At 36.5% G+C, this 26,487-nt stretch overlaps 2 protein-coding genes across 5 annotated transcripts in view; one reads left to right on the plus strand and one right to left on the minus strand.

The window, feature by feature from the left end:
- Positions 1-1,448: 1,448 nt before the first annotated feature.
- On the minus strand, positions 1,449-25,946 carry TMEM59 (transmembrane protein 59). Of its 4 annotated transcripts, none has more exons than XM_055403583.2 (9): positions 25,660-25,946; positions 21,986-22,018; positions 20,878-20,983; positions 19,272-19,366; positions 16,509-16,661; positions 14,423-14,504; positions 13,177-13,261; positions 10,787-10,895; positions 1,449-1,628 (listed from the first exon to the last, which is right to left on the minus strand). In XM_055403583.2, exons 1-9 carry the CDS (start codon positions 25,846-25,848, stop codon positions 1,473-1,475), a joined length of 1,008 nt encoding a protein of 335 aa, XP_055259558.1. In that variant the 5' UTR covers positions 25,849-25,946; the 3' UTR covers positions 1,449-1,472. The 4 variants fall into 4 exon arrangements, with proteins under 4 accessions (XP_055259558.1, XP_055259559.1, XP_055259560.1 ...); XM_055403584.2 differs by having other exon boundaries at positions 13,177-13,258; positions 25,660-25,938; XM_055403585.2 differs by lacking the exon at positions 21,986-22,018 and having other exon boundaries at positions 25,660-25,941.
- A 262-nt stretch (positions 25,947-26,208) lies between these two features.
- Positions 26,209-26,487, plus strand: part of TCEANC2 (transcription elongation factor A N-terminal and central domain containing 2) — a 67,061-nt gene continuing 66,782 nt past the window's right edge. Inside the window, exon 1 of the mRNA XM_088835325.1 lies at positions 26,209-26,399. The gene's annotated coding sequence lies outside the window, so the exon portion shown is untranslated. The remainder of the gene's footprint in view (positions 26,400-26,487) is intronic.

Raw genomic sequence — 26,487 nt, forward strand, 5'->3', positions numbered from 1 at the left:
TGTTTTTATAAGGGAGGCCTTTCCTAATTGTAGGCTCTCTGACTTCTACAAATCTGCAGCATTATGAACATAGCCCCCTCAGTTTCCTTCACTTGGTGCACTACAATTAAACCTGTGTCTGATTAATGAACATAAGTGTGTGCCATAAGTGGTAAATAAGACAACTGGGTTTCTTTTTTTTTCTAAGGTAAATCCAGTCCATTTCTTGTGTTTTTATTATTGTATTCTCACACTAAATAAGAAAGAGACAATGACTGCTTGGCAACCACTTAGTAATTCCTCTTTTCCCCATTTGAATGTGTTCACATACTTTCTGACCCTCTATCTACCAAATCTAAACAACCTACTATTTAGAAAACCAAAACCTATTATCTTGTGACCGAAGCCTGACTTGGTTAATGGTATTTCCTTTTGGCTCAGAGAAGCTAACGACAAGACTCACTCCTCAGTCAGCTGGCACTACTGCAGTTGCCAGTAATGCCCATGTGAGTGAAAAGATATTGGTTTGCAGTCATTTAAGATTTCATGGTTTAATGACACTGAATCACTTTAAGACTGTAGTGTATTATGTTACCTGATGTCATTCTTATTTTTGTATCTGTATTATTGATAACAATAATAAAGGAATGATAAAAACAACCATTTCTGCAAAGTGAAATCAAAACTTAGTCCTGCATCACTAGAGTCAAATTCTTACTGTCAAAATGAAGTTTTCCCTGAAAATAACTTATAATTTGACATGCTTTATAACAGAGAAAAATAGTTCTTTGGAAAGATCCATCCAACAGAAAAAAATCTATAGTCTGTGCAAAGTAATATAAAATACACTTGTGAGAAGTTCATTTTTGCTTTCATTTGCTTCTTGATCATACAGCAGTAAACAGACACAGAACATTTCCTGTTTATTTTCTGGGTTGGGCAGTGGCAAAAGGGAAAATCTGGAAAATCAGCTGCATATTAACTCAAATTTCAACACATAATTATTCAAAGAAAATTTTAATGATTTCAGTTCAATACAACTGAAAATGTAGTGTATTAAAGGGTATTTTCTACTAAATTTCAAATTACAAGTTGTCGGCCATTTCTGAGCAACAGCATCATATCCTACTGAATATTCAGCTTATTAAGTAAGGTGACTGACATGGCAGGCGCTGGGGAAGAACAATGATCAGCTCACAGAATTTGGCTAAGAAAGGAAACAAACAAAAACAATGCAAATAATAATTAAAATAGCTACAGATATTAGTAAAATAAAAATACAATCCCAAATAGCCATCTCTTAAATTACTAGAAAAAAATTAAAGGTAAAGTTACGGCAAATACAGTCTTCACAGATTTGGGTAACTTTATTTGCATTTAATAGTGATTTTTAAGCCCTATATCCAATGAAACCATTTTAAAAAGCTCTATGAGGAATGGAAATTTAGATGTCTATTCCATTTTTCTTAAAAAAAAAAAAAGAAAAAAGAAGCTTAAATTTCTGACTGAGCAAGATTCACTTTTGCAGGTAGAGGCCCTGCTTCTTCATGATCTTCAGCTTTAGATCTAACAACCACAAGAGAAGAAGCTGGATATCTGTTTAGCTTTTGTTCATTCATAAATTCCAAGTCACCATAGATACTCAGCTTCTGCAAAAGAAAAAAAAAATCAATCAATGAATATTAGCAATTTGGATCATTAGGAACCTCTCCAAGTAAGGCTTCAAATAGCAATTTATTATGTTGAAGATTTGGTTAAAAAAAAAGAAGAATTTCTATAAACATCCTCAAGAATCCTTTTACTCAAAGTGTTATAGATATGTGATTCAATTCCCAGTGGACGGTAAAGTAAAAATTTTCCACATGTCCTGACTTAAATACTTACAAATTAATACCTGAGTATCAGGAAAAATTGCTCAGGTTTAAAAGGAGTAAGTGTGGTCATACCACACCTGGTATTGATTCTGGAGCATGGATTACGGATGCTTGATGCCTTGAGTGATCAATTCCTTTAAGACCTTATCTCTCCAACCAAGTGGTCAAATGATTTGAAGTAAGTTCCTCTGCTACTAAATGTTCTAAATTAACATATATGGAAAATGGTATGTATGATTTTAAGTCTGTGAGTAAAACAAAAAATATACACGAAATAGTTTAACATTGACAGAAAGGTCTTCATAAACGTATAAAAGTTCAAATTGTTACTAACATAAAAAATACTAAAATGAGAGAATGAAAGCATACACAGTATCAGGGCAAATGTTATAAAACTCACTGAAGTATAATGGAAATGTCTAAAATCTTTTGAAAGTACATCTACTTAGATACAGGTCTATCTCCTAAAGGTAGAAAAAGAAAAGTTTTTACTAAGAGGTGGGGTATATTTTGTTGTTAAAACACGTGGCAATAAATCTCTGATTCTGTGAGCTAAAAACTGGAGCACTGACATTATTGACAGGGCAACTAACTATATTAAAAAGATAGGGACTTCCACGCTGGTCTAGTGGCTACAACTCTGCACTCCCAAAGCAGGGAGCACAGGTTTGACCCCTGGTCAGGGAACTAGATCCTACATGCTGTAACCAACAGTTCCCAAGCCACAACTAGAAGATCCCACATGTCACAACCAAGACCCAGTGCAGCCAAATAAATAAATAAGTAAAAAATAAATATGTATTAAAAAACACAGAACCACATAGAAATATTAATGTTGGAAAGATGCTTTTAGTAGGTGTTGAATAAAGAGCACCTTCGAAGTTTAAGTATCTATAATACCAATATGTGCAACAGTATGGAGCATAATGCTCAGTGAAAGAGGCCAGTCACAAGAGACCACACATATGGATTGTCTATGGCTGCTAAAGATGCTTGGAGGAAATGGGGAATGACTACTACTATGAGTTTCCTTTTTGGGGTATGAAAATGTTCTAAAAGTGACTGTCATGATGGCTGCCTACTTGAACACATTTCTGATGTGGCCTGCTGTCTACTGTTTCAAGGTAATAATAATCCTTCAACAAGGAGGTGGCCCAGTACTTGATGCTTTTCCAGTTAAGAGAAAATTTTCAAGACAAATTCAATGGTTGATGGATTGGACATGGATCTGATAGAGTGAGGCCTCCTTAAAATCCAAATTAATAATTTTGATTTTATTTGGGTGATAATTTGCTCTGAGGCACAATAAAAGAAAAACTTTCACAATTCTACTTAACATTTAAAAGCCTTGAAAAATACTACTTAACATTTATAAGCCTTGAAACAGTGACAGAAACTGTTTAAATGATTTCAAACATCTGTATGGAAGAAGTTATCTAAAAGAACAAGGAGAAAAAGTAAAATCTGTGCAGAGAAATGGATGGGAGCATATGGATAACCTCTAATCAGTACATTTAGTGATTTTGTGGCTACTCTGTATTCTCAAGTGAAAATCAAAGAGGTTGCTCAGTTGTGTCTGACTTTGCGACCCCACGGACTGTAGCCCACCAGACTCCTCCGTCCATGGAATTTTCCAGACAAGAATACTGGAGTGGGTTGCCATTTCCTTCTCCAAATTATCAATCAAATACAAGGGAACAATAAAGGTATTTTCAAATGTGTTAAGTTGGAAAGTTTACTGCCCAAGTATCCTTTATGAAAAAAATTACTTGAGGTATTCCAGCAAAAGTAAAGAGGAATCTAAGGAAGAAAGCAATATACAAGAAACAGTGGCAACTGAGATGACTTTTATGGGATGAAAGCCAGAACACAACACAACAAAACAAAAAAACATTCTATTCAGTTCAGTTCAGTTCAGTCGCTCAGTCGTGTCCGACTCTCCGCGACCCCATGAATCACAGCACGCCAGGCCTCCCTGTCCATCACCAACTCCCGGAGCTCACTCAAACTCATGTCCACAGAGTCGGTGATGCCATCCAGCCATCTCATTCTCGGTCATCCCCTTCTTCTCCCGCCCCCAACCTTTCCCAGCATCAGAGTCTTTTCCAGTGAGTCAACTCATCGCATGAGGTGGCCAAAGTATTGCAGTTTCAGCTTCAGCATCAGTCCCTCCAATGAACACCCAGGATCAATCTCCCTTAGAATGGACTGGTTGGATCTCCTTGCATTAAGCACAGAGATTTGGAAGATTCTCCTGGAACACTTTTAAGTAATTCGGATTTATAATTTGCTTTCATGTGACTCTAATCACCACTGTACTTGGTTCTATTTTGAATATCTACATAATTGTAATACTGTAAATGCTGTCTAGTGGATTTTGAATTTTCAGATCAACCGATAGCAGAGTCTGAAAGTATATATACAGAAGAATGCATTTACTTCTCAAGGATCTAACTAATGAAAATTGAGAGTTAAGAGTACGGGAAGAAAGAGAAAAGCAGTAATAAGAAGTCAATAGAAATTTATAAAGCATTCACTAAAAGTATGCAAAATAATAATACACATTATAAAAACTAGCAAGTGAAGAGATGGAAGTGAGAGACAGTGTAAGGGAACTAAACTCCTCATCTATAGTAGAAGGACATCAGTTAAAAGTCTCAAATTATTAAAAGTCTAAAATTTTAAAAAGGCAACTGCATGGAAAAATGTTTTAAAACTACTGACTGGCTTATCTGAGAACTGAGAAAGAGGAGATCAATTTTACTAATCGCTCACTGTTGGTCACTCGTGTGACTCTCTGTGACCCCCTGGACTGTAGCCCACAAAGTTCCTCTGTTCATGGAATTCTCCAGGTAAGAATACTGAAGTGGGTAGCCATTCCCTTCTCCAGGGGATCTTCCTGATCCAGGAATCAAACCCAGGTCTCCTGCATTGCAGGAGGATTCTTTATTGTCTAAGCCACCAGGGAAGCCCCTTATGTCACATGTATTACTTCTAAAACTTAAATTTAATTGCTGCTGCTACTGCTAAGTCACTTCAGTCGTGTCCGACTCTGTGTGACCCCATAGATGGCAGCCCATCAGGCTCCCCCGTCCCTGGGATTCTCTAGGCAAGAACACTGGAGTGGGTTGCCATTTCCTTCTCCAATGTGTGAAAGTGAAAAGGGAAAGTGAAGTCGCTCAGTCATGTCTGACTCGTAGCGACCCCATGGACTGCAGCCTACCAGGCTCCTCTGTCCATGGGATTTTCCAGGCAAGAGTACTGGAGTGGCTTGCCATTGCCTTCTCCGAAATTTAATTACTAAATATGTATTTGGGCTTTAGGCCTGGCTTTTCACTAACCGGTTAGGCAATCTTAGGCAAGTTATTATATATACATAGATCTTTTCCTAGACTCAGTTTTTTTTTCTTTCTTTCTTAAATTATGAAAGTAAGATAATACATTTATGAAGACTTGGAAAATACAAAGTTACATATAGTTCCACTATATATTACAATTATTTTTTAAGTAGACAGATTAAGATTTTTATCTGGAGTTTCAATATCAAACTCTCAAAAATTAATAGAACAAATAGAAAAGTAGAAGGATATAGTAAACCTGAAAAGCAACTATGAGCTAATTCAACATAATTACGGTTTATACAATTTTCACACAGTAGGACACAAATTCCATTCAAGTTCTCATAAACTAGGAGACCCTGGAACACATGCAGAGGCATAAAACAAAGGTCAAAAATTTCATGGTCTCAAGGTACTGAAATCTTACAGAGTCTGTTCTCTTATCACAGTGTAATTATGTTAGAAATCAGCATCAAAAGATATCTGAAAATAACTCACATATTTTCAAGTGCAAAGTGATATTTACCAAGATCTTTGACTTAGCCATCAAAAGCCTCAACAAAGTTAAAGACTGAAAAAACGGCAGAGAAGCAAGCATTTAAATGAGAAATAAATATCAAAATGAGAAATTAATATTAAAGATATTTTTAAAACACCATGTATTTGGAAATTAAATGTCCCTTTTAAATGACGGATGTATCTAAGAAGCCATAACAAGGAAAATTAGAAAATATTTGTAACAGAATAAAAATGAAAATTCTGAATTTATCAGAGTTTGTTACATGCAGCTAAAGCTGCTCAATGCAACTAAATACTAGGTGGAATCTTGAATAAGGTAAGTAAACAAGTAATGGACTCTAGCATAAAATTTTGTGAAATCTGAACAAAATCTGCACTTTAGTTAATAATACTATATCACATGTTAATTTCCTATTTTGCTTTGTTTTGTTTTACACAAAGTATTCCTTTATATTCTCAACTTGGATTAGAAATTTCAAGCCTCAATTTAAAAAAAATCACTAAGATAATAAGCTTTCTAGTCTTTAAGCAATAATATTAGATGCAAGAATAAATGGAACTATATCAAAGTTTTGAGTGAATGTAAGTTAGAAATTTAGAATAGAAGTTCTAGTCATACTTAGACAAGTGGAATCAAAATGTCATACATTTTTCAACTAGGCAAAAATCCATAGGTTTTCTAATATATATATATATATATATATATACACACACATACTATTTATATATATATGTATACAAAAACTTACTACATTTGATAAAGCCTTGAGAAAGAACAACAAAACACAGCAAAACTAAATTTCTTAACAGAATTTAGATTAAAAAGCTATGGCAGCTCTGACATTTATATAATTTTTTGATTGTCTCTCTTGAGACTTAAAGATTCGAAACAGCAAGATTCTTGGTCTTTTTTTTTAAGACAAAGAAAATAATGTTTATTATAGTTTAAAACATGTTTCATTCTACTCGAGTCTTTGAAACCTTTAACATTTAACTTTGTTCATCGTGATCTTATTCTTCATTGTCTCTCTAATCTCTTGAACAGGGCCTGGCACACTGTATGTTACCAGTAAGTATATGTGACTTACTAACGTGAATATTATTTGGAGTCTTCTAAAGCTTTTTTTAACTGATCATGTGAAATCAGATGATCATGGGTTTGGCAAATAAAAAAGGAAGCAAACAGATAATAAGAAAACAGAGGCAGCATTTATATATTTGTTATTTCGGGACTTTTCTGAGGTTGCCTGATATGACTGATTGGATATGATTGATTGGATATGATATGATTGGATATGAGGAATATCCAATACTTGAACCCTGTTTTTATAAGTTAGGTTTGACCTGCCTGACAAGGATCACTATGAACGACAACTCTTTACTATCTTAAATAGATAGTTCAACAAGAGAAAAGCATTATTATTTCATGATGTTTCCCCAAAAAATGACATCATAAACGTGAAAGAGCAGGGGGAAAAAGTGGAGAAATAAGGATCAAAATCTTTGTAAGACAAGTTACTCAAAATGATACTGCTTTAAGATCAACCAATGCCAACTCTTTCTGGCACTACTATTAAATGATATGTGATGAATATTTACTAAGTGCAAAAAAGCCTAAAGATAAGTTATTTCAGAACTTTCCTAAATAAGAAGAGCAAAGCTGTTCATAAGTTTCCAAGACTACATTTCTGGCTTTTGTTACAAATATTTCAAGCTTTATTTGTAATGCCTGAAAAGGAAGCTTTTAATATTTCATGTTTGAGCTCAAGATACCAGGTCTATACTGAAGACAAACATATTCTCTCAGCAGGTTTCTGATTTCCTATAAACACACAGGATTATATATGTAAATTCTATTAACAAAATATAAATAGGATTGCTCATTGCTTATATAAGTTAAAATGCACTCTCATTTTACTATGGAGAGGGGTCAGAAGTAATTTATGTTCCAAAAATAAAATCAATGAAAAGGTTTTATGAAAGTAAAGTTTTAAAGCAGGTGACTTAAATTCTCAGCTATTTTTACAGTAAATTAAGGAGAAAATATCACAAAAGGAGTATCTATACTGCAATATTTTAAAAACATTAATATGTATTGATATAGTTCAATGAAAAGAAATCCACTAAAATGGCAATACAAAATAGTTCTAGATGAGTGATTTTTTTCCTGCTTCTTTATATATAACTTTATAAATTCTATGTCAAATATATAGAACTTTTATAATTAAAAATAGAGTTGAAAAAACATTACTACTTAGCTAGTGTGGTTTCAAATACAAAGTAAAGCCTAAAAGCAGTGAATGCAAAGAGCTGTCTTTGATACATTTTTCTTGAAAATATATCTTAGAAAAGTATATATTCTTTGAGGGTGTCACCATATTCTTGATTGTTAACGGCAGGAAGAAGAGTTCTAGAGAGGGGCAAAGTGACACCCATATGCAGATATCAGGAGGGAATGTAATAACTGCTAATAGGACTCCACATGTGGTTCTAATGCTTTAGGCTTCATGATCCAGGGGTGTGGGGAGCACATGCGAAAACAGTGAGATGCTCTATAAACAAATAGGGAAATAATGGAAGAGAACTTCTCACAGAATTAGAACTATACAATCAAGACAAAATATATCACAGCAGAGACAACATCTAAACGGAAGAGAAAGCTCAAAAGTCATCTGAAAAGGAGGGATAGATTCCCAGGTCTGTAAGATGTAATCAAACACCAATGAGAGCCATTGCTATGTCTAAACACCACCAGAAGATGTCCATTTTGTAAGTCAAGTAAGGAGATTAAGAGAGTAAGAACTATGAAATGTCCATCTAGGAACAGTTTCAGTAAGAGCTTGAGCATCCCGGCTCAAAAACATGAACCATATGTTGCTGGTAGTGTTCAAATTCCTAGTGTCAAAGAGGTTCCACAGACAATGAGCTCCTGATATGAGTCACATATCAATTTCCCTAGTGATGGAGGATAAAACAGATTTATTACTACAGGTTTGTAGCTTTGCTACCATGAGGATTTAGAGTGCATGGGGCAGTTCAAAAGTAAGTTAACAGGCAAAGGCAATCCTTTTTTTTTTCTTAAATTTTTATTTAAGGCAATCCTATGTAAGATGTCTCGGAGAAGGCAATGGCAAGCCACTCCAGTACTCTTGCCTAGAAAATCCCATGGATGGAGGAGCCTGGTAGGCTGTAGTCCATGGGATCGCTAAGAGTCGGACACGACTGAGCGACTTCACTTTCACTTTTCACTTTCACACACTGGAGAAGGAAATGGCAACCCACTCCAGTGTTCTTGCCTGGAGAATCCCAGGGACAGGGGAGCCTGGTGGGCTTCCATCTATGGGGTCACACAGAGTCGGACACGACTGAAGTGACTTAGCAGCAGCATGTAAGATGTCTAACTTCTACTTTATCAAAAACAAAAAAATGATTAAAATAAGGACATCAGAACTAAACAAGAACACAAGTAGGTAATACGCAAGAGGATGTTCAGATGGTATCATAAACAGATGAGTTCTTTAGAAATTTACCCATTCTCTAATATTTCCACAATTCAAGGCAATCCTATCTAACTTTATCCATTTTTAAAAAAACTGTCCACTTTTCTCTCTCTGCTAATCCATATCATTCTTCAAAGTTCAGGTCAAGACCCTCATGACCTACCCTGAAAATCTAACACATACTCTCTGCTTTCCTTAACACTTCATATATTTATTATTTGTGCCACTTAAATAGCTGATCAGCTGGAGGAAAGATGGTATATAAGAAAAGACATAGGAGTTGCAGAGTCAAAAGACAGGAGCTTAATTCCAGGCTCAAAACTTTCATAGCTGTGCAACCCCAGGAAAGTTATCTAAACTTCATAAGCTTATTTACTCACCTACAAAATGAATAATAAAACCTGCTGTAGAGGTGCGCTGGACATGTAAGATTCATGAAAACTTTGTAAATTTTGAACAACTATATAAACGTTATCGACATTATCCTGTCCCATCGCTTCTCGGCCTTTTGGCTAAGATCAAGTGTATCCTGTCCCAGTTTCTGCCTGCCTATATCCCATATGGTCTTAATAAAAACATGAAAAATATTATCCGAATCATTATTCATGTGTAAATCTTACAGCATATCTTTATAGTCTGTGAACATAAGAGTACTGTTCAAGCATCATGCTAGGGACATGCTAACTACTTATTATCAGATTCTATTTTAATTTCCCTCCTTCCTTCTTTTCACTCTTTTTCTACTGGATTTTGGAGGCACACAAGAACTAAAGTTTATTTCAGCTGGATGTGATGTCAATAGAATTTATCTTATGTTCAGTTACATAAATAATTTTTCTTCCTTTAAAGCTAAGTTGAATCATCAAATTAGAGGCATTTTCTGAAACAAAAGTCCTTTACCTTATGATTCCTGGGCCAGTTAAATTTTAATTAAGAAAGTCAAGACAGTGTTCTATCTCTCTCAGAGTATAGCAAAACACATTACTCAAAATCAAACGCTTCAGCCTTGATGCTTCTAAAGCAACAATTATTCCTTAACATTTGTGGCAATGTTAAATTTAAAATTTGAAGTAGTTCCACAAGCCTTCTTTCTTATGTACATGTTTCTTAGAAACACTTCAATGTGTTTTTTTCAGTCTCCAAGGCCTATGGAGGGGATTCCCTGGCAGTCCAGTAGTTGGGACTCTGTGCTTCCACTGCAAGGGGCAAAAGTTTGATCCTTGGTTGGGGAAGTAGGATCCCTCGAGCCATGTGACACAGACAAAAATAAATAAATAAATAAAATTAAAAAAAAAAAAAAAGACCTAGGAAGAAGAGAGACACTGAACTCAAGTCAGCCAGTGTACACTGGTCACTATAGTAGTTAGCACGACAGAAAACTGGGAAGTAATGCTTATGCTGCAAACCTGTAATTCTGATGTGTGCCAACCCCCATGTGTGTGATTAAAACCACCAAATTTTCTCTCATTCTATTAGTAGAAATGTTTTGTTTTTCTAGCTAAACAAACAAAACATTTAAAAACGGAAATGATACGGCTCAGTCTTCAAATGGCCTAAGGGTTAGGGTTAAATTTACCTCGGAAGGAACGTACTGCTCCACAGCCGTAGCAACAGTTGCACAGCAAATCCAGAGCAGCACCATCACGGAGAGGACAAGAGTCGTGGTCAAAATCCAGCCAGAGTTACTGGAAAGAAAAGCAACAGCTTTGCTAATGCTGCAGAACACTAAGAACAGAGGCTCTTAACAATTACAGGCAATCAAGTTTGTATACTTAGTTTAATAATACAAAATTTTATGTGTACTACCCTTAAAACTATTTTAAAAAAACATACAGAAGAAACCATTATAATAGCTAATATATTAGGGTGATATAACGTCCTTTCCTCCATTTCTCAAACTTCTATAACATGGTTATATAACTTTTAGAAATTAAAAAAATCAGACATATTGGCTTTCTGCTAAATATAAAAATTAAAGCAAATTACTGTTAAGGATTTTTTAAAATTGCTAAATGAGATAAAGCAAATCAAAGTGTTTTATAAACTGTATACTGCTACACAAATATATGTATTTTTGCAAGGTATTAAGATAACATTTGCTTTAAGAAAACCCAATAGCCCGAAGAATTAAGGTACAGAAAAGGCAAATTATGAAACAATAACTTGTTTTATAAAAGGATTCACAACAGGCTTCCAGAAGGCTTCTCTACTATATTTCAAATATTTAATTTGCCACAATTTACTTGAATTTCAATTTACAAGAGTATATCTATTATGAGGCACCCTGTATTCATCACAGCATATCTTAAAAAAAGATAGTTATATTTTTCTTATGATTAAAATATCTCAGTGTAGAAGGCTAGTTACAAGAATTAGTAACTGGAGTTTTTTCCATAATTGACCTATTGTTTGCCAAACTATAGATTAAGATTCAAAGAAAAAGCTATTTTTAAAATGTTAGATTTAAAATAATAGCATATAATGACAAAATGTTATTAGGGTAGTAAGGCACCAGTAAGATGCTAGGTAGTGTAGTATTAAGGATAAACTGTAGGGAATTTCTTGATGGCCTAACAGTTAGGACCCATTGCTCTTACTGCTGGGGCCTTGGATTCGATCCCTGGTTGGGGAACTAAGATCCTACAAGCCGAGTGACGTGACCAAAAAGGTAAAAAAGAATAAATGGTACCTTAAGATTAGGCAATAACTTAGGTTTCATAAAACTTATCAAACTGCAACAAAATCCAAAACACTGAATGAGGAAAAACTCCCCTTTTTTGGTACAAAATCAAAAGCAGGTTTAGAAGTAAAAGGAAGGGAAAATTTGAAGTTCAATTCTTATTTTCTTACCTAGCCTTTAAAATAAAAAGTATCTGATATCTGATTAAAACCTGTCAAGAAACTATTTCTACTCTAAGAAATTATAGGAAGCATGCAGTTTGGACTACGGATGTGTGACACTTGAGCCACAACAGTCCACTTGTTCACCTCTCTGCTCACAGGGTAGATAGCTATCACTAAATGCTACTGTCCCTTTTTTTGGCAAGGGGCTGCAGGTGGTTGTACAGGGAAGGCTCATATCAGAACTCCTTGGAGGAGCAGCAGGTTGCATAGTTTGATAAAACCCTCCTCACTCTAGAAGGCTTGATATTTCTTCCCAAGAGGGCACAAGGTACCCATTACCCTTGCCAGTCCACTTTCCCTTGCCCTCCTTAAGAATCTTTGGCATGGAGGTGACACTCAGTATAGAACACAAAGCCCTCCTTAATCTATAGCCCTTATCCATCTCCCCTAGCCTCCTGTATGGCCATGGAGATAAAAATGAATATCCAGCCCTCAAACCATTCAAATACAGAGTCATCCCTTGGTACTCCCAGGACAACGGTTTCAGGACTGCTACCCGCTCCTATACCAAAATCTGAGGGTGATCAATTCCCTTTTATAAGTGGCACAGTATTTCCACATAACCTACACACATCTTCCTATAGACTTTAAATCATCTCTAGATTACTTATAATACCTAATAAAATGTAAATGCTATGTAAATACAATTGATCCTTGAACAACTTAAGTTTGAACTATGTGGGAGAATTTATTTTTATTTTTTAAAATTTTAATTGAAAAAAATATATATACAGTTGGCCCTCCAACTAAATTAAAGCTTAACTGAGATGTCTGAAGAAGTGCATATTGTAACATAAATCAAAGACTCCCAATGAGAACAAGAGTGCTTCTGTACTGCGAAAAAAAAAAACCCTGGGGTTTTATTAGAGTGAATATCACCTTTTAAACAAACTAAAATATCCAAAAGTACACTTTTGGTAGGGAAAAGATGGGAAAAAAAGTGCTTTTTTTTTTTTTACTTTTGAGCAGTTAATATAACTCTAAAATAATAAAAAGGACTGCATCTCTCTGATACAAGCCAGCTTTTATCTTCTGTACACATAAGTGAAGAGGAATACATACAGAGACAAGCATCTTAAAAAGCCATCACTTTCTCCATCTTCAAGATAGTTCCTATGTGCTTGTGAACTTCTCATTTGCAGATCTGCTGAAATAATAAGATACAAGTTAATGATATCCTATATTCCAAAAGGGGGGTCTCAAATGACTGCTTCTAGATATACACATTGTACCCAGTTATTTCTGTAAATGTAATCTGGTATAATGAATGCAAGTTCCTCTGGCACATTAAAAACCAACTGGATACTATACAACATTATGAATTTCCTATTTTATTTTCAAATTTTTATTGACATTGATGCTTTCCATGTCTGAATGTAATAACAGAATGGTTTGTTCAAATCTAAAGTTAAAGATGGGGCTTCCCTGGTGGTCCAAAAGTTAAGAATCCGCCTGCCAAGGCAGGGCACCAGAGTTCGATCCCTGCTTCAGGAAGATCCTATATGAGGTGTGGCAACTAAGTCCACGCACCACAACTACTGAGTAAGTAATCTAAAGCTTGGGGGGCAAAACTACTGAGTCCACACACCGCACTACTGAAGCCCGTGCTCTGCAACAAGAGAAACACGCACACTGCAATGAAGAGTGGCCCCTGTTCTTTGCAACTAGAGAAAGTCCACAAGAGACAATGAAGACCCAGCACAGCCAAAAAATAAATACATCTTAAAAAAAATAAAAAGATACAGTTAAAGATGGCCTTGTGCTATGTGCTGTCATCATTCACCCACCAAAACAATTAAAAAGTTAATAAGATAAGGAATGAGCTAATACATTTAAAAAGGTAAGCATAGGTTTAGCTTGATGTTTTATATTTCTATGAGTTTAAATTCACTTCTAGCATAGAAATAAAAAGAGAATAAAAACATATTTTCAGGGTAGTTTCACTATTTGGTTAGTTTATTGGAAGATACCAGAACATCTCCTTAGTTCATACGCAAAACATCCTTAAAGGAAAACTAAATGTTTTTAAAATAGTGATTCTCAAAGTGTGATCCCGAGACCATGAACAGAACCCAGCAATCTGTTAGAAATGCAAATTCTCATGTCTTATCCCAGATCGAGTAAATTGGAAACTTTGGAGGTGGGGCTCAGAAATGCTTTTAATAGGCTCTCCAGACCATAATGCACAGTAAAGTTTGAGGACCACAGTTTTAAGTTATTTATTCACCTTCCAACAATCATACAACCAATTCTACCACCATCAGATCTGACTGCTAACGTTTTTAATCCTAGGCTACTTAAAACTTACAGGACATTTTGCTTAGTGACGATTCTTTCAAATTTGTAGGCTCCTGCTCCAACTGTGGTGCATACTGGATTTCTGGCTTAGACTAAAATGATAAGAAAGCAATTAAGTTGTTTGTACTTCTTAAGCCTTTCTCAGTAGCAAGTTCTATAACATATCTCTATAGACATTCAAATTGAGAAAAAGTAACAGAAGTATGGTATAAAAAATAAAACAGTAACTACAATATATTTTAACTGCTTGTGCTAAGCACTAGATTCAGTATCTAGCAAAGAAACAGATTTCTATCATTGTCAAGAATAGTCAGTTTAATTTCCTGATAACAACAACAAAAAAGAAAAATATAGACAGATTACAACATAGTACACTAATATCATACCCTGTAAAAAATGAGTTCTAATTCTGGTTGATAAGGATTAATTTGGTAGACTACTAAAATTTCTGGTTAAACACATCTCTATTTTTTTCTCATCTGAAACATTCTATTCTTTTCTACGTATGAGTAACTCATAAATTATAGCTCAATACTCCATACTTTAGGGCTTCCCTGATGGCTCAGCAGTAAAGAATCTGCCTGCCAATGCAGGAGATGTGGGTTCGATCCCTGGATTGGTTGGGAAGATCCTCTGGAGATGGAAATGGCAACCCACTCCAGTATTCTTGCCTGGGAAATCCCATGGGCAGAGGAACATGGCCAGCTACGGTCCATGGCATTGCATAGAGTCGGATACAACTAAGTGACTAAAAACATAGCAAACAGCTCCATACTTTACATCTTCACGTAGCTCTGATGCTCTGGAGTAGGGGGTTTCTCCATCATAATCATTCTTAAGTTGACACAAAGAGAAAAACAGTTAACCGTACACCTAATCAGGAATGAAGGACTCTACTCTTAAGAGTCAACTTAAGTAGCTTTAGGAAATAGAAATTATTCATGAACTTAAGAGAAAATTCCTTCTGTGTTTCACATATTACCAAATTACAGGGTACCCAAGACTCAGGATGATGCTAAAAATCACATACTAGGGTTATAGTAAGCCACTCACTTGGCAATAATAATTAACAACCAAATTAAAAAGAAGACATCATGGTAGGGTGGTATATGAACCTTGGAGCTAAAGTAACCCAGGTTTAACACCTAATTCTGTTACTTCTGGTAGTGTGACCTTAAACAAGTTAACCCTGAAGTTACCTCATCAATAAACAGCTGTAATGCAACTTCATGAAGTTGTTTGGAGAGCTGAGACAATATATATAAATGTCTAGTACACATGAACCTTCACTAAACAGCAGCTATAATTATCATATCCCATGATAAACAATGAACTGGGAGAAAAGTTTTCTCTCTAGAAGGCAACATGCTTCTTCAACAAGCTCTCTTATCAGAGTTAAGAGGAAAAACACTATTAACAAATAAAAATTATGTCCCACTGCTTTTCTCTAATATCTATATGTGGTATAAATACACACCATTATTTATATTCAAACTACATTAATTTTTCTTATCTCTTATATCTGCTGCTGCTGCTAAGTCGCTTCAGTCATGTCAGACTCTGTGTGACCCCATAGACGGCAGCCCACCAGGCTCCCCCGTCCCTAGGATTCTCCAGGCAGGAACACTGTGGAGTGGGTTGCCATTTCCTTCTCCAATGAATCAAAGTGAAAAGTGAAAGTGAAGTCGCTCAGTTGTGTCCAACTCTTAGCGACCCCAGGAACTGCTGCCTACCAGGCTCCTCCATCCATGGGATTTTCCAGGCAAGAGTACTGGAGTGGGGTGCCATTGCCTTCTCCGCTCCTATATCTATAGGTTTCATTTTATCAATTAACCACTCTAAAATTTAGAAGACTCAGAGATCTTGTTAGATACAGATCAATAGGCTTTAAATAGATTTCCAATGGGCAGAGGGAGGAGTAAATCACATTGGGTCCTGATGCCCAATGTAGGTTTTAATGCAGGCTAAAAAGTAATTATTATTTGATAATAAATATTTGTAAGGGACTAAGTATGTGATTCTATGCTAAGATACATTTAAAATATATACATTACTACTGCTAGTATTTAAATGAATCTATGAAGTACAGTTATCACCTGGAATATAACTATTTTTCCATCATCAGCTTGAAGATAAAAAGTCCACGAAGAGGTTATGAAGCTCTGTGCAGAGTCCACCATATCACTCCAGAATGATCTTACCAGAGTTAGAGGGAAGAGTAGATGCATTTTTGGCATCAGGGACATGAGCTTAAAAAAAATAAATAAATCAAGGTGAAATATATTATTTTTTATATACACATATACAAAAGAACAACATAATCAAATCCTTATTTTGACAGAGTATAAAACAATTGATTCTATTATCATCATTAGCATCAGAGTAAACTCTTCATTATCTATGCAATTAACCATGAGAAGCTTAAATTCCTAGGATCCTTTAATGTATCACCTAATACAATATAAGCTCCCTGTCACCTCTATCAAATTAACAGGCTTCTGAATTAGGTCCAAAAATGTAGATAATCTTAATTCTTCTCTTTTGATTAAATAAGGATTAGCAAGGCCTCAAGAGGTAGAAGGGGAAGGGACAAATCTTTAATACTTTCATGTAAAATGAACCATCCTGTAACACACCAATGGAAAAAAGGAGGGGAAAAAAATCAATCCAAGGAATATATGCATAAAATGTGAGATATCTGACAACAGGGCAGAGTGAGGGAAGTATTTATTGGCTGACTACATACAGTAAGCTACTGATGAGATTTTTACATTAATTGGTATCGCCTCCCCTTCAATTCTGACTATTGACTGATTCAACAGCAGTGGGCCCCTCTAGAGAATAAGCATGAGATACCATTCGCTGAACTCTAGGGATAGCTTTGGTTCTGGCTATATTTCAAAAGAAAGACAGTATGGGGTTATTAAGAGGGAAGAGCTTTTAGAATTAGAAGAGATATGTATTTGTGATCTAATTTTTCCACTTAAAAGCTGTGAAATCATTCATTGATTAGTTCACTGAATAAGCATTCATTGAGATTATAAATTTTAAGAGTCAGAAACCATGTGTGTTTTATTTATCCACATGTCTGTGTTTAACCTATGTAGGACAGAGGTGAAACACAGGGTGATACATGTGTAAGGGGAGAGGCATCTAACCCAAACTGGGGTGAGAGGTGGTTAAGAAGGCTTCACAAAGGACATGATACTTGCCCTAAGTCAAAAGGATTCACTAGGCGGATACAGAAGAAACAAGAAATAATTCACAATTAACATATTATAAACATTAAGAACTTCTCTGTACGTACATAATTAAGAGAAAGGGAAATAAAAATGGGTCTTAAAAATTAGAAAATATGTTTAAAGTTACTCGTAAGAGAAACACAAATTAAAACTGTAATAAAAGTAGTACAGTGCCAAGGACTGGGAGGGGGAGGAAAGGACAGTGACTGATAATGGGTAAGAGATTTCTTTTTTTGATAATGAAAATGTTGTGGAAGTAGATAGTAATGATGGTTGCACAGTCTGGAATAGGCTAAAAACTACTGCACTAAATACTTCAGAAGAATGATTTTTAGAGTATGAATTATATCTCAATTTTAAAACCCGATAGAAATTCCATACAAGGCAATTTTGCTCTATTTCTCAAAATTAAAAATGCATATACTTAACTCAGCAATTGTATTCCTATGATTTTACTCTAGAAATATGTGAAAAATACGCAACATTATATGTAAATCTAAAAAAATTAGAAACAACCCTACAGGTCCATCAACAAGGGATATATCCATATACTGAAATATATATGGAGTGGAAAAAAATGAGTAGACAGTCTTTAATTATACTTATATTTTAAAAAAGAATACATGTATCCTTGTATATGTATTAAATACCTCTGGCATTGGTAACCCTGGCTACATTATGGAGGAAAATGGAGTGGCTAAGAGATACACGGGTAGGAAACTTTTCACTATATAACTGATCTTTGAACAATGGCAGGGGTTGGGGTGCTGAAATCTGTGAATATACACAGATTATAGTTGGTCTCCCATATTTGTGATTCTGCATCTGAGAATTCAACCAACTGAAGATCATGTAGTGCAGTATAATATTAAGAAAAAAAAATTCAAGTGTAAATGGTCCCGCAGTTAAAATCCATGTTTTTCAAGGGTCAACTATATGTGTGTATATATATACATATTTTTTTCTTTTTTACCTTTTGAGTTCTGCACCATGTGGTTGTATTTCCTATGCCAAAGTTAATAAAATTCAAAAACTTTTCCCCAAATGCTTGGATAGAATATGAGGGGTAGAAATTCTAAGAGATGATACAGAAGAGGTAATCAGAAGCCAGGCTGTGATAAATGGTTTGAACTTAAACCTGTATATAATGGGAAGCTACTGAAGAATATAAGATAGAAGAATCACGGCATGAGATTTCCATTTAGAAAATAAATATCCAGACACAGACTAAATGATAGACTAGAAGGGGCTGAAGTGGGAAAACCGATTGGAAGCTAATTAATAATGCAGATGAGAAATGATGCGGATTTAAGGTAACGGCAGATAGGGTAAAAGGAACTCTCCACTTATCTGAGCCTCAGTTTTTTCATATGCAAAATGGGGATAATACTGTCACCGGACCGAGAAAAAAAACAAAATGAGATTATAGGTGTGAACATACCTCTTAACATTAAAGCATTATACAAAAATAACTGACTTTTCTATTTGCAAAAATAATTTGCTTGCTTAAGACTAATTATAAAATATAATACTGAAATAGGATCATGTGAACAATATACATTTCAATACAAAGTATAATGTAAGCAGGCATTTCTGAAGGACAGTGTTATTTCGTACTTGTTCTTGTCTCAATTCTGCGTATGGCAGCTGATTCTGGCAACCAAGATGGCAAGCATATTGCTCATCAGATTGGGAATATGCTTCTGTACATGCTGGAAGAGAAAAACAGTAAATTATAAGAAAAAAAGAGGAGAGAAAGAAAAGGGATAGAATAGAAAGTAAGGAATTTGGCATTTTATAAAGCAATTTATTACACTTAAAAAGTATTTCATTAATATGAATTTTCATATTTGGCAATAACAGCAAATATTTTATTTTACTAAAATCCCATATCTTCTGCCTCCCACAAGTAAAATGTTTCAGGAATAAATCTATTAATTACACACTCAGGCTCTGGCTACATGATGACACTCATATGAGGTGAACCTCATAGCTAAGGTTTGTAGAAAAGAAAAAACACTGAATTGGCATCCTGAAATTCTGGCTCCATCATCTGTTGGCTGTGTATGTGACCTAGGTAGAGCTATTTAACCTCTCTGACTATTGATTTTTATTATGTCTAAAACAGAATTAATACCACTTACTTTATGGGGTTGAACAAAATGATATACTTTAGCAATTTATACAAATATATGATATTACTGTTAAGAACTGGATCACTGAGTTCAGCAGCAAGGGTATTCACAAGGCAAAGAAGAAGAAAACAATCAGTTTAACATCCTAAAATCTGAGAAAACTGAACTTTGAAAATGTTCTGCAGCAGGATTCCAAACTTGGAAGGAGTCTCTACTATATATACGCTCTTCATTTAGTTCACTACAGCCATTTCTTTCCTGTGATATAACACTTTACACCACAATTTTTATTTTTCTTTCCACCCAGTCATGCATTTGTAGTATACTTCTCGAAGGTACTAGACAATAAACTGAACAGTCTTATGCACATAAAAAGATGGCCAGTTAGGAGACTGAGCCATAAAAAAAGAGGTTATGATATCACACAGGGTAGATGGAAACAGTGGCATAGTGATAGGGAGAAAGCTACCTCCCACTGCACTGAATAAACAGTGTAAGGTAATGAATGAAGAAAATTCCATTATAGTTTTTAAAAAGTTAAATATCAATTTTGTCCTGATTACAGGTTTCTTTTATTAAACACATCGCTTTGGGCAAAAGGTAAGAATAGTGGCTTAAGAGATGACAAAGACTCTAGTTACTTCTTTTATTGGCATGACTCACAAAGAATACACTATTAAATACTGAGTCAAAGGCCTGATTCAGTAAAAAAAAACTTGGGAGCTAAGTCAACTAGCCTATGATTGAAAGGCTTAGGAAAATTATACTATCCACTGAAAGGATAGTGATGAATTATGAGACGGGTAATCACTATTACATTTGCCTAAACCAAATACTTGGTTAAACAAAGGTGTTCCTATCTATAGTACCAAATAAACACTGTCTCAACAAATAGATGAAATTTAAAGCCCATGAAATTTCTAGCAGCAGCTACTAGAAGTTCAACTTTATAATAATTAAAATATGCTTGATGACTAGTTTAAATAGTATGCTTGTCATTTTCCAAGGAAAATACATAAAAAGCATAACACAACTCAAAGAAAACACCAATATTATATACTGCTGATGTCATTTGCATAGGATCTTACCAGATTCACATTCCAATTTGGTCCGATTTAACTCAATTCCATCATCCACAAACTGACAAATTGAAAACAGCCTGCAACCTCTCTGACAGGCGTACAACTCCTCTTCCTAGGGAGGTCAAGAACAGGGAAGATTAACAAAAAAAAATAGTATTTTTCCCTTATAAGGGAAAAAAAAGTCAAAAAGAAAGCAAAGTTAGTAGGGTTTATTATAAATTGTCCAATAAAAGTTTTATAACTGAAAGAAAAATGATAGAAGTCAGGTAATACTTAAGACTATATAGTCTGCCATATAAAGAAGTTTTAATTTCTTATTTTAACAGTGATATCCAAAACAAACAAATAATAAGTGATATCAAGAAACCAAGTACATAAAAACATCACCCTTTTCCTACATTCCATGGTCATATTTTGGGGGGAAAAGTTGAAAATAAAAATAACAGTGACATAATCAGAACTTTAATAGAGGCAAAAATGAGAAAACAAGTACTTTAGGCCCAATGGTGTACTTCTGCCACATAAATATTTATACAAAACATCAAGACTATCAGGAAAAATATCATGACTAGTTCTACATAGCAGATAATGCTATAAAGACCCCCACAAAGTGAGGTACACATTTAGAAAAATGCTTAAATGAAAGGATTTTTTTAAACTCAGTTTACCCAAACTGAAAACACAAACAAGGGCAACATGTGACATATGGAAAAGGCCATTGGAATCAGCCAGACTTGGATTAAAACCTTTCAGGTCAGTGTGCACATTACTTTACCTATCTATTGATAAACGTCAAAAAGGAAATAAAAGCTATAAATTATCTCTAAACCCCTTAATAATGCTGGAAGACAGCTATTTCTAGTGCAGTGCCCTGAACAATGAAGGTGCTCAATAAATGGTCGTAGTGTTAATCATAATAATACATTTTAAAAACAGAAAATAACAGTTGTAGGCAACATTGTATTTGTGTGAGAGCTTAAGAAAGATTCTTCATTGCTGGAAAATGTGAAATGCTCAGTAAGCCTAATGACAATGTCTTCAACAGGCTTTCCTTTGGTGAAATGTATAGTATTTGAAACAAACCAGTATATGTGGGGAAGCCCCCTCAACTTACTGTGTGATCCACTGTGTACAAACTGGCAGGCACCTAATAAGGAAGGAAACAGCATGTGCATATACCAGTTAGCAACCAATGGAATACAAAGTTATGCATTTCTTTCCAGCAGGATTAGTAAAATTTGTGCAGCAGCAACAATCTGTTAAGAGGAGATGCCTGCAGTCTACTACCTATTGTTGTTCAGTCTCCAAGTCATGTCAGACTCTTCACGACCCCATGGACTATAGCACACCAGGCTTCCCTGTCCCTCACCATCCCCCAGAGTTTGCCCAAGTTCATGTCCCTTGAATCAGTGTGTCATCCAACCATTTCATCCTAATTGTCTAATATTAAACAATCTTTTTTATACAACTTTGAAAGTAGTTCATTTCTGGATGTCCGTTCTAGCTGCGTTTATTGTTACAGTGAAACTGAAAGAGTTTTAACCATTAAAGTAAATTTTATACCTGAGTAGCTTTTGTAAGACAGTAGAATTCTCTCATGTCTTTGGAGCACGACATACTTCCTACTATGGCATGGAGAAGTATGAGCTTATTAGTATAAGCTATACTGCAAGCCATTTTGCTTTCAGATATGTTTTCTTTTATTAAACCAATCCAATAAGCCCTCCAGTACGATTTTCAGAAGACAGTGTAGCATGGTAAAAGAGTCTAGGTTCAGGAATTAGCCCTAGTTAGTCGCTCAGCCTCATCACTTATTCTGCAAAACCTTAGGCAAGGGTCTTAATCTCTCTCAACCTCATTTCCTTAGCTGTAGAACAGTGACAATACTTACATGTCAATCCTGAAATATGATGAGGATTTTATATTTTATTTACATATTATTTTATATCCATAGCATCATTAGTAGTATGCTAACTAATAAACAGATATGACATTAATAATATATTTTGTGAGCACCCACAATATACCAGGTATGGTGTTAACACTTATTATATCATAGGACACCTGGCACAGAGCAGGCACTCAACTGGTAGCTATTAAGTCATATCCTTGTTTTAAATAAGTGTTTCATGTTTTAGACAATGTTTCATGCCCTATGCATCCAAAGTTACTGGCAAGCTATATAAAATAAACCTTCTCTAATTTAGACCAAATCCTCCTTAAAGGAACCCCGCTATCTATAGATTTTACACGCATTTTCTTATCCTAAGCTAAGTCAACCTATTTTCTCTTATTCAGCACTCCTCATATGCTGCACATACCAAACTGGCCTTATGACATTTGACAAAGGAAACAGCTATCTGTTGCCATGCGTTAGGTACTGTGCTAAGAGTACCATGTATCTTTAATCCTCACACTTACTCCACAAGGTGTAAGGATTTTTTTTTTTACAATTGACAAAATGGTGTCATGAGAATTTATTATCAAGGACACATAGATATGTAACTGTAAGGCTGGAAATGAAACCAGGTTTGTAAGGTTCCATAGCCCACACTCTTAAAAATGACCAGGCTGACTCTAATTACCTTTATTATTAACAGGACTTATGTCTACTGTATTTGGACCCAGGCAAGTTACACAATTCTACTTCTGAGGAAAGTTAAAGGGTGAAATATGATAATTTTTAAGTACCTACTACAAACAAGTAAAGCACCACGCTTTCTTGCAACAAATAATTTTGAATAAGAGTCATTAAAATGAAATTTCTATTTGCCAGTCACAAATACCAGACCAAGAGAGGCTTTAGGAACTTGTAAATTTAAATAATATAACACCCATTGCTTTTTTCCAAACCATAAAGCACAATAATTTGATGGAGGACCAAAGGACGTCAGTGAAATAATTGAATATTTTTAATCTACAACTTTATTAATAGAAGTACAGTGTAGCCAGTTTTAGGATTGAATTCCTGCTACTCCACTACTTCTTGGCTTTGTGACCTAGGTCAAGTCACTGGACATTTCAGAGCCTTGATTTCCTCAGCTGAAAAGCCCAACTTGGCAGGGTGAGAATTAGGGATAATGGAGGTAAATCTCCCATCATACTGGCTAATAAGACAGAAGGGAGTTTATAAACTTTAAGTCCAGGACTGGAAACCAGGTGATTTAGAGTTCCTAGGGAAAATAGCTTTATTGAAAAAGTAAGATAGATTTATAGATATCACATCAATTGTTAGAAAGTAGTGGATATTATAAAAGTACACAGAGGTTCCAGAAATGTCTAACCTTTTAAACTGCTTATTCTCCAACATATGTACTCAAGTAACTATAAATATGCTAGGAAAATCTCAAAAAAAGGGCGGGGCTGGGTGGGAGGGAAGGCCAGTACATCCAAACACTATAAAGATACAAAATAAATCTCTGCCCAATTCCAGACCAAATCATTATTAATTTCCTCATACAATCCTCTTACTTATGAGCGGTTTATAAAAAGAGAAGAAAATAATGTATTCAGGAGCAGTACACATTGATTTAAAAGTCTAGAAGTCAGAATTCCTCATTTTTCTCTCTCTTGATCGCTAATGATATATTTGTCTCTGATAATTTGATAGCCCCCTCTCCCACACTTTTTCTTTAAGATTGATAATCCTCGAGCAATGTAAAACCCAGCAGTAAACAGACATATGGGCAGAAACAGCATTTAGAACTCTTCATTTCAAAAGCCTGAAAGCACTTGCCAATAAGGAACATCCTAAACTTGTCCTCCTAGCCACTTTGTAGTTTGAGAGAGCAAAGAGGCCTAGCCACATGGTTAACCATATAGCGGAGGGAAGACAAAGTAAAAACAAGGCCAGAAAGACCAGCACAAGCTGTTATAAAGAAAGGCAGTAGTGTGGGGGGCGGGGCTTATACCCAAATCACATATTTGGAAGGGCGGGGGACAAACCATGCAATTTAGGATGCTCAGTCAACAGTTCTTAAGCTGCAAAAACAACTTGAGAAGTGGAATGGAATTAAAGGAAAGGCTGCACCTAGGGGCGGACAAGGAGGGGAGGAAGAAGGGTCACTCTCTTCGTAATATGTGATCCGCTGCGAGGGCCAGTCTCGTTTCTTTCCCACTCTACGAATCCCCTGTCTTCTGCTGCACCGAAAGGTAAGTTCTCTGAATGGAGAAACCTAACTGCTTTTTCTCTAAGCCATCGCAGTCCCAGTGTCAGCACCTAGCACACAGTTACTCAATACAGGCGGAAAGCCCTTCCTGAGTGTCTCCCAACTCCTTAATACATTTCATACTATGGTGGAATTATCTACTTGTCTCACTCCAGGTACAGATTGCAGGATTCCAGCCCAGAGAGACGCTAAGGTAAGAGGGGGTTAAGACCTAATCCTTTGTGGACTGGTGTATCTGCAACTGCACCCCGCGCCGCCCAGCCATCCCTGGAAAGTGAGGATCCTGCATTAATCATGTGGATCCTCCTTCCCCTCCGAGCGTTCTTATCTCCCCACCCTTCCCCCGCCTTCCCTATAAAGCCCCAGAAAAAAAGGGGTCGTGTCTTGCTTATTTTTCTGTTCCCGGCCTATTACAGGGTAGGTGCGGCACAAATTTCCGGTAATTACAGCAGGAGCGGGATGCGGGTATTATTGGGGAAGAAAACAGGAGCCACATAAATGGGAGACAAAGGTTGAAGGGTGGGTTCAATAATCAGGCTCCCAGAAACGACAGAGGTGCGGGAGAGCGGAAAGATGGGCGGCCAGGGAAGGGTTGTAGCCCGGTTCGGACGGGCCCTACCTTGGGGTAGGTGTGCAAGGGATACGTCAACTGACAGGCCCGGTGACAAGACGCCGTATCACCCAAGACCGAGTCAAACGCTTCAGCCGAAGCGGTTCCCGAGCCTCCGGCCAGGGCCATGGCCAGCAGCAGCAGCGGCGGGATCCCCAGTTGGGCCCTGAGCCATAAGCTCCCCTTCGGCACCGCCATTTTGTTTGCCTCTGTCACAGCAGCACAGCTTGTTGCTGTTTTCAAGGTTTCCTCCTCCTTCCGGGACCAGCCCCTTCCCCGCCCCGCGGGCCGCTGCTTCCGCCTCTGTAGTCTTCTCAGCTCCGCCCTGACCCGTCCGAAACTGCCGCCTCCCGCCCCACCTCTAGGTCTACGAACATCTAGGTAGGCGAGAGGAAGTGGATCCAAACATCGCGAGTACTAGAGCGAAACGACTCCTCCCTCTGCGAGGCATGCTGGGGCATGTAGTTCTCTTCAAGCGGGAGGCGCACGGTGGTTGGGGAACTTGGTCTCGGGGAACTACCAGCTGCCCTAGACGCTCCAGAGTCGGCCCATTCGCGGTGTATTCTGGGGAATGTGGTTTGGTTCACCCCGCCCCTCGCTGACTGGACTCGGACTTCAGCTAGCTGGTGGAGCTTTTACCGAGGAACTGCCAACCCTGAAAGGTGTTCGGACCCCCTAAGGTCCAGGCTTGGGCCCTCAGAGGGTGCGTGCCGGAGAGGCCCAACTGCTTGGCAGGGCTGCTTTTCCTGGTGGGTCTCACGTGCCATCGCTAGCCTTCCCCTTCCTGGGCTCCTGAGTGCTGAAGGCAGAGGAAGGTGCTGTCTCCCGTTGCTATGG

The sequence above is a fragment of the Moschus berezovskii genome, chromosome 4, assembly GCF_049115385.1.
Source record: "Moschus berezovskii isolate FMDL1 chromosome 4, NW_MosBer_1.0, whole genome shotgun sequence".
Classification (NCBI taxonomy): domain Eukaryota; kingdom Metazoa; phylum Chordata; class Mammalia; order Artiodactyla; family Moschidae; genus Moschus; species Moschus berezovskii.

Coding starts and splice junctions, on each gene's coding strand:
- TMEM59 (XM_055403583.2), bottom strand. CDS start 25,848: ATGGCGGTGCCGAAGGGGAGCTTATGGCTCAGGGCCCAACTGGGGATC. Junction 20,984..21,985: donor TGTACACAGTGGATCACACA/GTAAGTTGAGGG, acceptor TGACCTCCCTAG/GAAGAGGAGTTGTACGCCTG. Junction 13,262..14,422: donor GTCACTAAGCAAAATGTCCT/GTAAGTTTTAAG, acceptor TTATTATTTCAG/CAGATCTGCAAATGAGAAGT.